This window comes from Balaenoptera musculus, chromosome 12 (genome assembly GCF_009873245.2).
Source record: "Balaenoptera musculus isolate JJ_BM4_2016_0621 chromosome 12, mBalMus1.pri.v3, whole genome shotgun sequence".
Classification (NCBI taxonomy): domain Eukaryota; kingdom Metazoa; phylum Chordata; class Mammalia; order Artiodactyla; family Balaenopteridae; genus Balaenoptera; species Balaenoptera musculus.
Window position 1 is genome coordinate 62,643,155 of NC_045796.1, and position 13,331 is coordinate 62,656,485.

At 37.1% G+C, this 13,331-nt stretch overlaps 1 protein-coding gene across 1 annotated transcript in view; it reads right to left on the minus strand.

Annotated features, from left to right (window-relative positions):
* Window positions 1-286: 286 nt before the first annotated feature.
* FUT9 (fucosyltransferase 9) overlaps window positions 287-13,331 on the minus strand; it is a 79,117-nt gene continuing 66,072 nt past the window's right edge. Inside the window, exon 2 of the mRNA XM_036871974.1 lies at window positions 287-1,387. Coding sequence (XP_036727869.1) covers window positions 300-1,379 — 1,080 coding nt within the window. The 5' untranslated portion in view covers window positions 1,380-1,387 and the 3' untranslated portion in view covers window positions 287-299. The remainder of the gene's footprint in view (window positions 1,388-13,331) is intronic.

Genomic DNA, 13,331 nt, shown 5'->3' on the forward strand with positions numbered 1-13,331 from the left:
CACAAAGTTACATTACAGACAACTACAAAAATATGAAAAAAATGATGTTTACAAATGATAGAGAAGAATAAATTATTTTTCAGTGCACATAATTAGGTATATATAAGATAATTTAAAACAACTGGAGTGATTGCTGAGGCTGCACTCTCAAAAATCTCCATCAAAATATATATGTCACCCAAGAGAGAGTGATACAAATAAATTAAGACACAAAAGCTGAATGATGTCTCTTCTCATCTTCAAAACCTCAATAATATCTCATCAAAATAATTTGCCAAGTGTGCAAATGATGGAAAACTTTAATTCCAAAACCATTTCTCTAAATTACCAACGGATTTATATTCTTGATGTCTTTTCACATGGTCACAAGCCAAGCATGCATGTGATTCCCAAAATCGTGGAAGATTTACTGTGAAATCTTTCCTCCAGTTAAAGTAACTAAGGTATAATTTATTGTTTTTATCTACTTCCTTCAGATACTTTGCTAGCTCACTGGGAGAGTTATAATCTTCCACATGAATGAATGAATCTGCTGGAATATAATTCTCATAGTTTTCCCTAGATGGCCCCAAAACAACAGGCACAGAGCCAGCCAGAAAAGCATTGTAGAGCTTTTCTGTGATGTAATCTTTGTGGATTGAGTTTTCAAAGGAAAGATAAAATTTGCAAGTAGATATGGTAGGAATCAAATTTTTATCATTCACATACTCTCCAAATGCTTGCCCATAGGTATGGATTTCAATGTTTTTGCTTAGCTCATTGTAATACTTGACCCTGGCATGCTCAGGGTTCCAGTTACTTACAACCCAGCACACTAACTTCTCTTTGCTTGGCACTTCAAACACGAAGGGGTTCGTGCTCACCGTCAAGAAGCCATAAGGCACTTGGATATCTGAGTCGCGGCGATAAGTCAGAGTCAGGTTGAACAGGTGCTCAATGCCGCTCTTCTGGGGTGTGTGAGTTGGTGATTCCAAATTCATCCAAATCCATTTCTGGAAGGGTGGCCTCGCCTGCTGAGGTAAATTAGTCAGATCCCAACTGATGTCTCGGTGATGGATCAGAACCGCGTGTGATTTGTTGTACAGGGACCGGTCCGTCGTGAGATGGCATCCTTGGATGTTGAACATTGCTTGGCAAGATGTAAGGTCAAAGGTCTGCCCGAATGGCCACACCCAAATCAGAATCGTAGTTTCGTTAAAATAATCAGTTTTGGTGGAGAAGAAATTTTTCATTTTCAGCACAGAGCTGGCTGACTCCATCGGATTGAAGATCCAGCTGTTGGTGGGCTTGATGTAAATGAGCAGACATGCCATGAAGCAGCCCAGGATAATGCAGACGATTAAAAATGGCCGGAGAATTCCTTTGGATGCCGAGGTCATAATTTTTCCTGTGAAACAGAAAAGGAAAGATAGAGGGGTAGGCAGAGGTAGGGATGAAGAGTTAGTCATAAATACATTTTGAGATAAACAGGTGATACATCCTAAAATACACTTAATCACAAAATCAACTGCATTTTCCTTTCTGGTCTTAGCAAAAACTAAATATAGGATGTCAGTTCAATAAAATCAAGTTGTAACTTTAACAGTACCCATCTCCTAAATGCTCACTCTCAGCTAGGCTTTGTGCCAAGCACTTTGCATACTTCATTTCCTTTGCTCCTCACAGAACCCCTATCAAGGAGGTCTTTTATCACCTCTTCTCTGCAGAATGAGGAAGTTGAGGGCCAGAGATATGAGTAACTAGCTTACCCATTGAGTTATGCTCTTTCTTGCCTTCTACAATCTTCTTTGAACAAATAATACAAACATCAATAATCCATTGAGGTGCATTTGGCACCTCAGGTTCTATTGTCTTGATTTCTCTAGTCTCTGCCCTTTATGTAAGTGAGGACTATTTACCCAGGAGTTAAATTCAGATCAGTTTCCCATAACAAGAACAATATCTGACACTTATCTGGTGCTCATTAGTGCCAAGCATTAATCTGAGGACTTACATGAACATATATATACATATGTGCGTGTGTTAATGTATATACATATGTGTGGTGTGTGTGTCTGCGCAAGCATATGTATTAACTCATTATATTCCCATCTTAATCATGAAGAAACTAGAGCGCAAAATGGTTAAGAAACTCGCCCAAGGTGATATAGTAAGTGGCAGAACACACTTTTAAACTCAGGCTCTGGCTCCAGAGTCTGGGCACTTGAGGACTACATTTTTATAATCATTGATTCCCCTGGTTGCAGTCAGAGGATACAATCATCTTGATGATAACAGTATGTAAGCTCCATGAGGGGCTTTGTTTCTCACTGCTGTATCCTCATCACCAGGTTACAGTAGATGCTTAATAGATGCTGTGTATGTTGCATGAATGAATGGGTGGATTGCTGAGTACCAACTATGCCCAAGGTAAAATGCTTGGTAACTAGATAAACAAAAGTGAACCAAGTGTGAATGAATGAAATTATACTTAGTTGCTTTCTTGGTGTATTTAACACATATCCCTCTACAGAATAACTACCATTAAAATTGACTTACAGGTATTCCTACCAGTAGATGAGCAAAATCTCCTAGTTTTTATTCTCTTTGTAGCATCTCAAAGTTGGCATATTGTACATTTTAGTCCCACAACACTTTTTTGGCCAAACGGGAAGAACTGGTTGCTAGGCAGAAACAACATTCTTTCCACTGTGTGCCTCTCAGTTTTCCTGCTTCCTGGACATTTTGAGTTTCTTGAGGTTCTTCTTGTTAACTCTCTGCACACCTTCCCCCTTCAACTTTCCACTGCTGTCGGGGTCAATTACTAAACAACAGGGGCAGTTACTCAGTAACCCCTGCTTTGTACAGAAACTGTCAGAAAATTTCGTCTCTTGGACCCAAATTGACATTCCCTTGACAGGAACTTTTTCACCTACTCCTCGTTACTAAAATTCAGTTAGATACCCAACATGTCTTGAATTGTTCGTACAACCTATTTTTGAAGGACCCGCAGCTGTGTCACTATAGCTCTCAAGAGAGACAGCAATACATTTATAGCATAAAGCAAATCATAACCATAAACAGGATAAAGTTTTCGATATCATTTTTTAATAGTTTCAAGTAATATGAAGGAATATAATTTAAAGACTTTAGCATTAAAAATAACAGTCTTAATAAAAGATTTGTAAGAATTTGAATGTGTATAATTGTGTTTTCCATTAAGAGACCTTCAGTCATACTTTAAGAATGCTCTAAGTGTTAAAGAATGGAGGAGCTTGGAATAGAAACGGTTCAGGTGTGATTCTCAAACCATAAGTACACTTCAAGGTATTATGTAGAGAAATGTGAAACCAAGAAGAACAGGAGGCTTCTTCAAGGTGTGGTAATTCTAAGTGTGTGTGTGTGTGTGTGTGTGTGTTTTGAATCCTTATTTTAAATTGAAAGAAACAGGCATATATCTGGAAAAGATGAAAACTCTGACAATCTCTGTGTGGTACACTTACTCTCTATATGTTGTCCGGGTTCATAATCAAACCACTCCTGATAAAGCAAGCCTTTTTAATCCTCAGTAAAAAAAGCATAAAAATCAGAAACCCTTGAACAGAACTTTGTATCTACTTGGGGATCTTGAGATCAACTCAGATCAACCCCAAAGACCTGAAATGAATCACTGACAAATTAATAGGTGGATTAAAATTAGAAATGGTTTTAAAAAACAGAAGGATTGCCATATATAGTCACATTGTGATTTCTTTCCTGTTAAACAAAATAAAATTTGTAAAGTGCTTCCTACAGTGTCTGGACAATAGAAAGCACTATGTGTTTGCTATTATGTTACTATTTCTTGTTAAACAGTCAAGAATCAGAGCTCTCATCATAGCTGAAAGTCTTTTGGACTAATAGATTCTGATTTTATGCAAATTATTACCATTTCTAACCACACACACACCTACAATCTCCTCTAAGTACAAAACATAACTCATTATTAATAATGTCTGGATAAAATACATAAGAAAACAAATTATAATGAATATAAGCAGGTCTTTCAACAAGTCATGGTATCAGTCTTTTAACAAAACGTTGCTCTATAAGGATATTATACTTAGAGGATTCTGTAGCAGATATTTGCTAGTTTTTACTGCCTGGCAATTGCTCTCCCTTTTTCTGAAAATAGTGCCCTAATTTCCTATCGAGGTACCTCTCCTCTCCTGCGTGCAATCTTTGGGACTGCAGAGAACAATATCTCCCTTTTTCTTAACCAGTGTTGAGCAGGGGAGCCAGATCATTCAAACTCTCTCTCTCTCTGGGTGTTTAAAACTTGAGCGTAAGGGCTAAGAGAGAAAAAATATTGGAGCTGATTAATCACAGTGGGGTTTCCTGAGAAGACAATTACATGAACTCTGCTATCTGGGTCCAAGGAGGTCCGCACGATGCCGCCTTCTTGGGCTTGGTTCTTCAGATATTCCTTCAGTTCTAAGAGCTACTGCATAAACTTGCAATAATTTCTCTTTTTGTTTACATTAGTTATAATTGGTTTTATTGCTTGAAACAAACAAATCCAAACAAACAACAAAAACAAACAACAAAACCCTAATCAAGCCAAAAAAAAAACCCCAAAATGAAAAAACAAAAACCCAATTGGTTATCTCTCCTTTTTTTTTTTTTCTTCCTGCAGTATGTGAAGTATATAACTTATATCTTCCAAAAAATTATCTGGATTAAAAAAAGCTATATATAAATTCTCAAAACAGCAAACAAATCTCTTCACTTTACATTAAGCCATAGACTGCACCCAGAGTTTAACTATTTGGTGGTGTCTAACTTAACAGTTAGTAATCTGTTTAGGCTGGCTCAGAGAACAATTTTTCCCCATATAATCATTATGGTGTTTAGCATCATGATATTAGTATCTGGAATTCTGCAAAAGTCTTCTGAATACTCCACTGATGTTTGTAATTTAAATTGCCCCTTTAAAAAAATTTGGCGGGGGGGATTGGTATTGTTTTGTTTTGCTTCTACTCTTTCCTACAACTTTTATGCTAAAATCCTTTACAAGAATAAAAACATAAGCCTTCTACTTTCTACACTGTACACCGAATTATATTCTGCCTCAAAGCACTGTAAGACAATATATTCATGGCTTTACTTTCAAAGACTCCCTTGACACCTCACATTCCACTAAACCTTTCTTGTGGGCATTCCTGCTCTGAGTTCCCACAATTCTCCCCATTAGCTCCTGAGCCAAATGCCTCCTGCCTTTGGGAGAAATGCCATTTACTTTTTGGCAAGAAGACACTGGTTGATCTCCGGAATGCTATCAAATTTGTGTTTGTGAACATTTCTCCAAGACCTTTGGATGCAATCTCTGATATTTCCAGGCATAAGCCTCTGTTTTACTTCCTCCAAACACCAGAGAAGCTGCCACCAAAATATGCCAGCTTTGGTCAGCAATGCTTTTCCTGAATATTCCTCAGAATACATTCTGGCATAACTAACAATTTCCTGACTTATGAATACAGTGGTTTCATCTTTAGGGTTATTACCTCTAAATGCTCAAAAACCTCTCTTTTTTTTTTTTTTTCTGCTTTCACTTTTGTCTCAGACATTTGTTTCCTTTGGTGTGCAAGTTGCTAACTGCCACTCCTCTTGCCCTGCACACTTCTTTATCTTGGACAGTTTCTACATTCAGTCTCTGAAATTTTTTCAATTCAGGGATTAACCTTTTTTAGTCTGATCTTTTATCTGCTCTCTTCTCTCTACTCATAATCAATAGTTCTTAATCACTGTCTCAATTCACTTTAGAAGCTCTATTTACCAGCTCTGGCTGTAGCTAGAACAATCAGATCTGACACTGAGCCCAAGTGTAACGTGGCCCATGTGCCACCTAAACACAGGAACACCCCAGACAGGACAGGGGGTAGTTTCTGTCATTTTCCCAGAACATGCTTTCTAGATTCCCTTGAGGCAGTCTTTCATAATTTCATAGTGCTTTCTATGATTATTGTCAGGTGTTAGACCATAGCAGCCAGGTAATGAAGGTCAAGGATGCCTTTACAAAAAAAAAAACCTCTCATTTTTGGGCCAAAATATTACTATGTGTTTCTGACTCTGAGAGTTTCTTTCTTTCCGATGACAAAGTAGAGCAATTAACCCATTGAAGGAGCCTCGACATTTCCCTTTCCTTCAAATCCGCACTCAACACAGCACGAGACCTGCCAATTTTGCCTCCTCAATATTTCTTGGATTAGTTGACTTCTCCCCATTTCCCTAGGTTAAAATGTGTATCATCTCTTGTATGGACTACTAACATTGCTTTTTAAGTGGTCCACCTGGCACTCACTTTTGATCCTTTCAGTTCATTCACACTGCAGTAGACCAGTGATTCTCAAAGTGTGTTCCCAAGACTGCCTCAGCATCAGCATCTCCTGGGATCTTGTTAGAAATGCAAATTCCCCCACCCAAATCTTGACATATGGAATCAGAAACTCTGAGGTGAGGTCGAGCAATCCATTTTAAAAAGTCCTCCAAGTGATTCCGACATACACTTTTCAAACCACAGATCACATGTTACCCTTCTGTTTAAGGGTATGAATTCCAGTTGCTTTTAAGATAAAGTAAAAAAGTCTTAATGTGGCTTAAACAGTTTTGGATGATGGGGACCTTGCCTCTGTCTCCAGCCTCAGTGCGTTGACAAACTCTCTTTTGCATTCTCTGCAATGCTGTGCTTGGCCGTCTTGCATGGGGTCACTGCACCAGTTCTTCCCTCTCCCTGAACAGTTTCCTGCTCTTTCTTGATTTACTCCTTTTCACTTTTCTGGTCTCAGCTCCACTGGTGGTTGCTTATGGAAGGATCCCTGACCCCTCCCACTGTCCAACACACACACAGTAAATCAAAGGTCCTAAGTACGTGTCTCATAGAACCATTTTTGCATAGCACTTAGCACAGTAGCAAATTTACCTATACTTGTGTGGGTATTTGATTAATGTTGTTGCCTCTGTTACACCATAACTAGGCTCATATGGTAGATATTGGGTGTTTTTCCTCAGTATTTAATCCCTAGTGCCTAGTCAGACCTGGCATATCTTTGCTCTCAACAAATGTTTTTGGAGTGACCACATAACTAACAATTATTGAGCATTTGCAGTGTTCCGGACACCAGGCTAAAACTTTTATGTAGATTTTATCATTTAATCCTCAGGAAAAATAGATTTCCTTTTGTTCATTTAACAAATAAGTATGCATCACTTTCTCTGTGACATCATGGTTCTAAGCACTTAACAAATTTTAATTCCTTTAGATCTCATAATGCCCAGATGAACTATACTCTACAATTATATTCATTTTTACAGATGAGGAAACTGATGTCTATCTATCTGTCTCATGTCTTACAGCAAGTGGTCAGTCAAGATGTGGACACTAGTGGTTTGACTCCAAAGTGTGTTGCTTTAAAAACATATGTTAAGTATTGAGGTTCCAGCTTATAACTGCAGAGAATGCTATGAATTATAGGAATAAAGTTTTATTTTATGACATATATTACTCTGGAGCCACTGTTCATAAGAACAAACTAGATTCATCAACACTTCTCTCCTGGCTCTTATTCTAGAAACCAATGGCCGGAACAGTGGGTCCAGAGTACTAGAATTTTAAGTAACTCTCCTCCTGCCCCCCAGAGAGCAAGAAAGTTTGGAGAGGTAAATCAGAGCAGGGAGGAGTCGAGTTTTTTTTTTTTTTTTAATTATTTTGGTGTTTATAAAGCAATTCAAGGAATACCAAGGATATTGACACCTTTGTAATTGCTAATCCAAGGCCTCTCTGATAGTTACATTCCTGCTAGTCACATTCTCTTTCAGATGAATTCTTTATATGCTGCTTTGTTGAGTCAATTTTGAAACTCAACTAACCTCAAAGAGCTAAATTGCCTAAAAACTATAAAGGTGGAGAAAAGGAATCATTTAAATAAAATTTTCAGTTATATCCCAGAGTTTGTCCCCATAATGTCATCAGTTAGTGTTTTTAAAGGATTTACAAGTATTTATTTTTACCATTCCTTAAAACTTAATATGGAATTCCTTCTCTATAAATTTTTGTATTCTTAATTCCCTGGATCTCACCAGACTACTATTGAATATATAAGGCCATATGCTTTATATGGCCACAGTGTGAATCACCACAGTTTGCTAGTTGGATTTCCATCAGTCTTACTACAAGGAATGTCTCTTCTTTAAGGTGTCCCTCAATTGTTTCTGTGAAAGACCATGCAAGTTTCATTTGGACCCCAACCAGTCTGGCAGCAACAGTCCCCATCCACTGTTTGTCCTTCTTCATCATGTGGTTCCACTAGTCTGAGAATCCACTGAATGCAGTTGTCCTTCTCCTCCTAACCATTCAATGTGTGGACCTAGAAACACAAATGCGGCTTTTCCCTGACCTTTAACCTTCAGGGTGCCAGAGTTTCTGAGTCCACGTCACAGTTGAAAGACCAGCTCTCTGATCAAACTTGGTCACTGATTCCAGCATCTCTGAATACGCTTGGACACCCACAACATCTCTCCCAGAACTTTTCCTTCAATATCTGGTCCTCTATCTGCTAACAGTACAGGCTTTATTCTCGTTTATAGGGCAAGTGAGTGAATCCACAGGAAATAAACTACTTTACCTTCTCTGGCTCTTTCCTCTACCCTTATCCCCAACATTAAATTCTTGCTCTTCCAGCTACAAAAGCAAAAATGAAAACAAAAAAAACAAAACACCATCATGCATATCAAAGCATGTTAGCAGATACTAAGAAGGAGGCTGCCTGAATGAAAGAATATCTACCTACAGAGAGAAATACATTGTATTAGATGGGGCATTGCCATGACAACAGTTTCTGCATCAGACCAAATTCTGAAGGCTGATCATCTTTTGAACTCATGTGAAGCTAATTAGCACCAGCTTTACTGGGATTAAATAAAAACTGATTACTGTAGTTAATGAGGAGCTTCTGAAACTTCAACTTAAATCTATGATAAAATTGTCCAGTAAGAACTAAAATAGAAAGGATGAGCCACAAGAAGTCAAGAGCCTGAGACAATATGATAGAAGTGTGGCTAAGAAGATTGTAGGGAAAAAAAAGAAGTTGCAACTTTAATCAACTTGCAACTGAGTAATCTGAAAATGAACTGATTGAGTAACATACTTAACAGAAGATAATATTATTAGAAGAAAGGTGGAAAGGGAGAAATTAGGAGTAAAAATTCCAAGAGTAAGAAACTTTTAATCTTTTTTTTTAAAAATTTATTTATTTAATTTATTTATTTTTGGCTGCATTGGGTCTTCGTTGCTGCGTGTGGGCTATCTCTAGTTGCGGTGTGCGGACCTCTCATTGCAGTGGCCTCTCTTGTTGCGGAGCACGGGCTCTGGGCACGCAGGCCTCAGCAGTTGTAGCACGCAGGCTCAGTAGTTGTGGTGCACGGGCTTAGCTACTCCATGGCATGTGGAATCTTCCCGGACCAGGGCTCAAACCCATGTCCCCTGCATTGGCAGGTGGATCCTTAACCACTGCGCCACCAGAGAAGCCCAAAAACTTTTAATCTTGGAGATACAAGTGCTACAGTCCTTGGAGGGGAGGATTTCTATCATATCTTGGTGGGAATTCAATTGGCCCCTTTGGCTTCTTTATCTGTAGCCTGAATGGAACATCCTCAAGGGTCACCTAAGTGTCTTATTCTGATACCATTCCTAATAAATAATCTTTTGAATATTTATTGTACCAAGCAGTTGAATACTCAGAAGAAAACACCATATTTGATGAACACTGTTCTCTTATCTTCTATTAAAGAAACTTCACCCTTCCCCAAACCGCTCCTCTGTTCTATCCTTGCAGATAGTCACATCATCCATACACCTGCCTAAGTCTCCAGTTGGAAATCATGATTTACTGCCTCCACTCCCTAACCTGACTTCCACAGATTACCACGATTAGTCAACTGAAATGCCATAACATTTGTTAAATCTCACTCTCTTTCCCCATCTTTTTGCCACTTCATTGTTTAGGTCTGCATCACTTATTTCCTGGATTGTTGTAATGAACCATTAACTGTTATCACTGATACTGGTCTTGCTTTCCTTCGATTCCTAGTAAACACTGTGACTTGAGTGTCCTGTTTTTTTTCCCCCTTTCATTCTCTCTCTTTCAAAAAAGTTTTATTATAGAACTTGTGTTGGGGAAGAAGGTGTTAAAGCAGCTGGCCTGATATCCCCCCTATTACCAGGGAGATGATCCTGGGGAGTGGGAGGGAAGAATGCAGGTGACCTGGTCTAATGTCCTTGAAAACATGATAACTTGACCTCCGGGCCAACAGACTAATATTTGCTGGAAGGGAGAATTCTTATCTATGAAATACTTTAAGGAAGATGTTCTTGGTTTAGAATTGCTTACTGTAAACAAACGCATACCTGTATGGATTTATGAGGCACGGCTCGCTGGAGAATGTTACATAAGCTATACAACTCTCTTGAGTATAAAATGGAGATGTTTTCCTTATATGATGTCTTGTTTACCAAAACACTTTCAGGTATATGTCTGAATTTATTTCAAGGTTATCTATTCTATTCTACTGATCTATCTGTTGATTATAGCATGCTTTAAATTGTTTATATAATTTTCCTCCTCACAATTATTTTCTTTAATTGTATATAACCTGCTTATTTTTCCAAATAACAACAGAATAATTTTCATCAAGCCCATCCTTGAAAAAAAATCTTGTTAGTATTTTAGAGAAATATTTCATTATGTCTGTTTAAATTATTTGAAAAAATAACATACCCAAAGTATTTGTTCTTCTCAATGAAAACATGCTATGCCATTCTTTTAAAATTGTTCATATCCTGGGTAAAGATTGATAGTGTCTTATGTATAGAATATTTATTTTTCTGAGGCATTTCATGTTTTTGCTGGCCTTGTCACTGTTAACATATTTTTCTTCCCTCATATCTCCTGATTATTTCTGAACTAGAGAAACACTAATGATTTTGCATTTTTATATTTTATTGTAACACTTTACAGAACTCCTATCAATTTTAAGAATTTTTTGTTGATTTTATTGAGTTATTAAGATATATTTGCATAGCCCTTTTAAATAATAATATTTTCTTTACAATTTCAGTAGGTAAAATACATTGTTCATGGCTTAGAATTTTTGAAAAGACATTAAATAATAAGAGTGATAGTTGGCTTCTTTGGCACTTTCTATTTGTAAGGACTGTGTCACTTCTGACCATTTTATAAGATAGAGATACTGTTCTCATGTTAAGGAAGTTTCTTTCTATACCTTTAAATCAATTACTGATTCTATTTTTTCATTTGCTTGTTTTAATTAAGTACTTTTTCTTCTACTAATAGTATCCTATGATTTTGTATTAGGTCTTTGATTTGTTATGATATTAATATATTTCCTTATTTAAATCTTCCCTAAATTATTGGCATGACACTATTTTTCTATACAAATTAGTGCTGATATTTATTTAGGTATTTTTGCATACATATCCAGAAGTGAGTATGTATTTTTTGTTATGGGGCCCTCTTAATTAAGTTTTGATATTAAGGCTAGACTATCTACATAGAGGATTAGATGAGATTGCACTGTTCCTAACATATTCTAAGTACAAAATAAATGCCAACTATTGTTATTAATATTTATTTTGGGCATTAGGTAGTATTACTGAGAAGCTTTTGTAGCATGAGGATTATTTTTCCTTGAGAATTTGAAACCAATTGGTCCTGATCCCTCTCTTTTTTAGTTATCTGATAATATTTCCAATTTCTTTTATTTATATATTTAATTTTTTTTCTATTACTTGAGTTAATTTTGATCATTTGCATTATCCCAGAATTGTCCATGGCAACAAGATTTATAAATATATTAACATCTCACTGCATGTAGTACTTTAAAAAAAAAACAACAGCAGAGCAACAACAACAATAACCACCTCTGATTTTGTTCTTACGTCATTTCCCTTGTGTCTAATTCTGTTTATTTATCCTTAAAGAAATCAGATGCAGCATTACTTTCTGTTATGGACTGAATGTTTATGTCCTCCCAAAATTGATATGTTTAAGTCTTAATTCCCAATGTGGCTGTATTTGGAGATGGGTCCTTTAAGGAAGAAATTACAATTAAATGAGGTTGCAAGGGTGGGACCCTGGACCAAAAGGATTAGTGTTCTTATAAGAAGAGACACCAGAGAGCTTTTGCTCTTCTCCCTGCTGTTGCAAACTCACCAACAGGAGGTCATGTGAGCACATAGCTAGAAGGTGGCCATCTGCAGACCAAGGGGAGAGCTCTCACCAGGCACCTTAATCTTGAACTGCTAGCCTCCAGAATTGTGAGAAAATAAATATCTGTTACTTAAGCCTCCCAGTCTGTGTTATTTTATTATGGCAGCCCTAGCAAACTAATGTACCTCCTCATCTAAGTCTTTTATATTTTGACAATCCTTTTATCATGAATGTGTGTCACAGCACTTACTTTATTGTATTGCTCAATCAATATTTCTTACATGGATGAAATCAACAAAAAGTTATATCCCTCCTTTTGAATGAACAAACTCACCATTCAGTTACCTGTGTGTATATGTTATGTTGATGTGACCGATTATCTCTAGGTACACTGACAAAATCTTTTTTTCTGAGCTGGGAAGGAGAGAAACAAATCCTGAATGTTTTCCCTTTGGTGCTTGAGGGCCAGTAGGTACCAATGTTATCTATTTGTCTCTAACTTTAAAAGTAATAGTCCAAATGTAGTAGATACAAAGGTAACAAATGATTCACTCACTTTATGTTCATCCATGACTCAAACTTGTTTCTTACTTTTATGCTATGTGAAATAAGTGTTAGATTATATCTTTAAACAAAAGTGAAAAGGAAGACCATCCACTGGCTGTGGACTGTGTGGGGCATATGGCATGTTGTTTTGTGACTGAGAACACCTGCTCTGCACACAATATGCCCGGTTTCCAATCCTGAATCTACGTCTGGCTCGCTGTGAAGCTTTCCAGCAATATCCTCAACCTTTCCATGTGTCAGTTATTCATCTAAAAAATAAGAATACCTACTTGCCAGATTTGTGCATGTTAAATGAATTGACACATGTAAATTACCTGGATCCGCCCCTGGTGCATAGCAAGCACTCAGTAATTATGAACTGTAATATTTGCCACATATACACGTGTAGGGCTTAAGATGTATGCTTTTTTATTTCTGAATATGAAATTGCCACATATAGTAGTAGCAATAAGACACTTTGCACTTCTCTGAAAGACAGGGTTGCAGATTTTTCATGGGATAACCTAGTCACTTAACCACTAA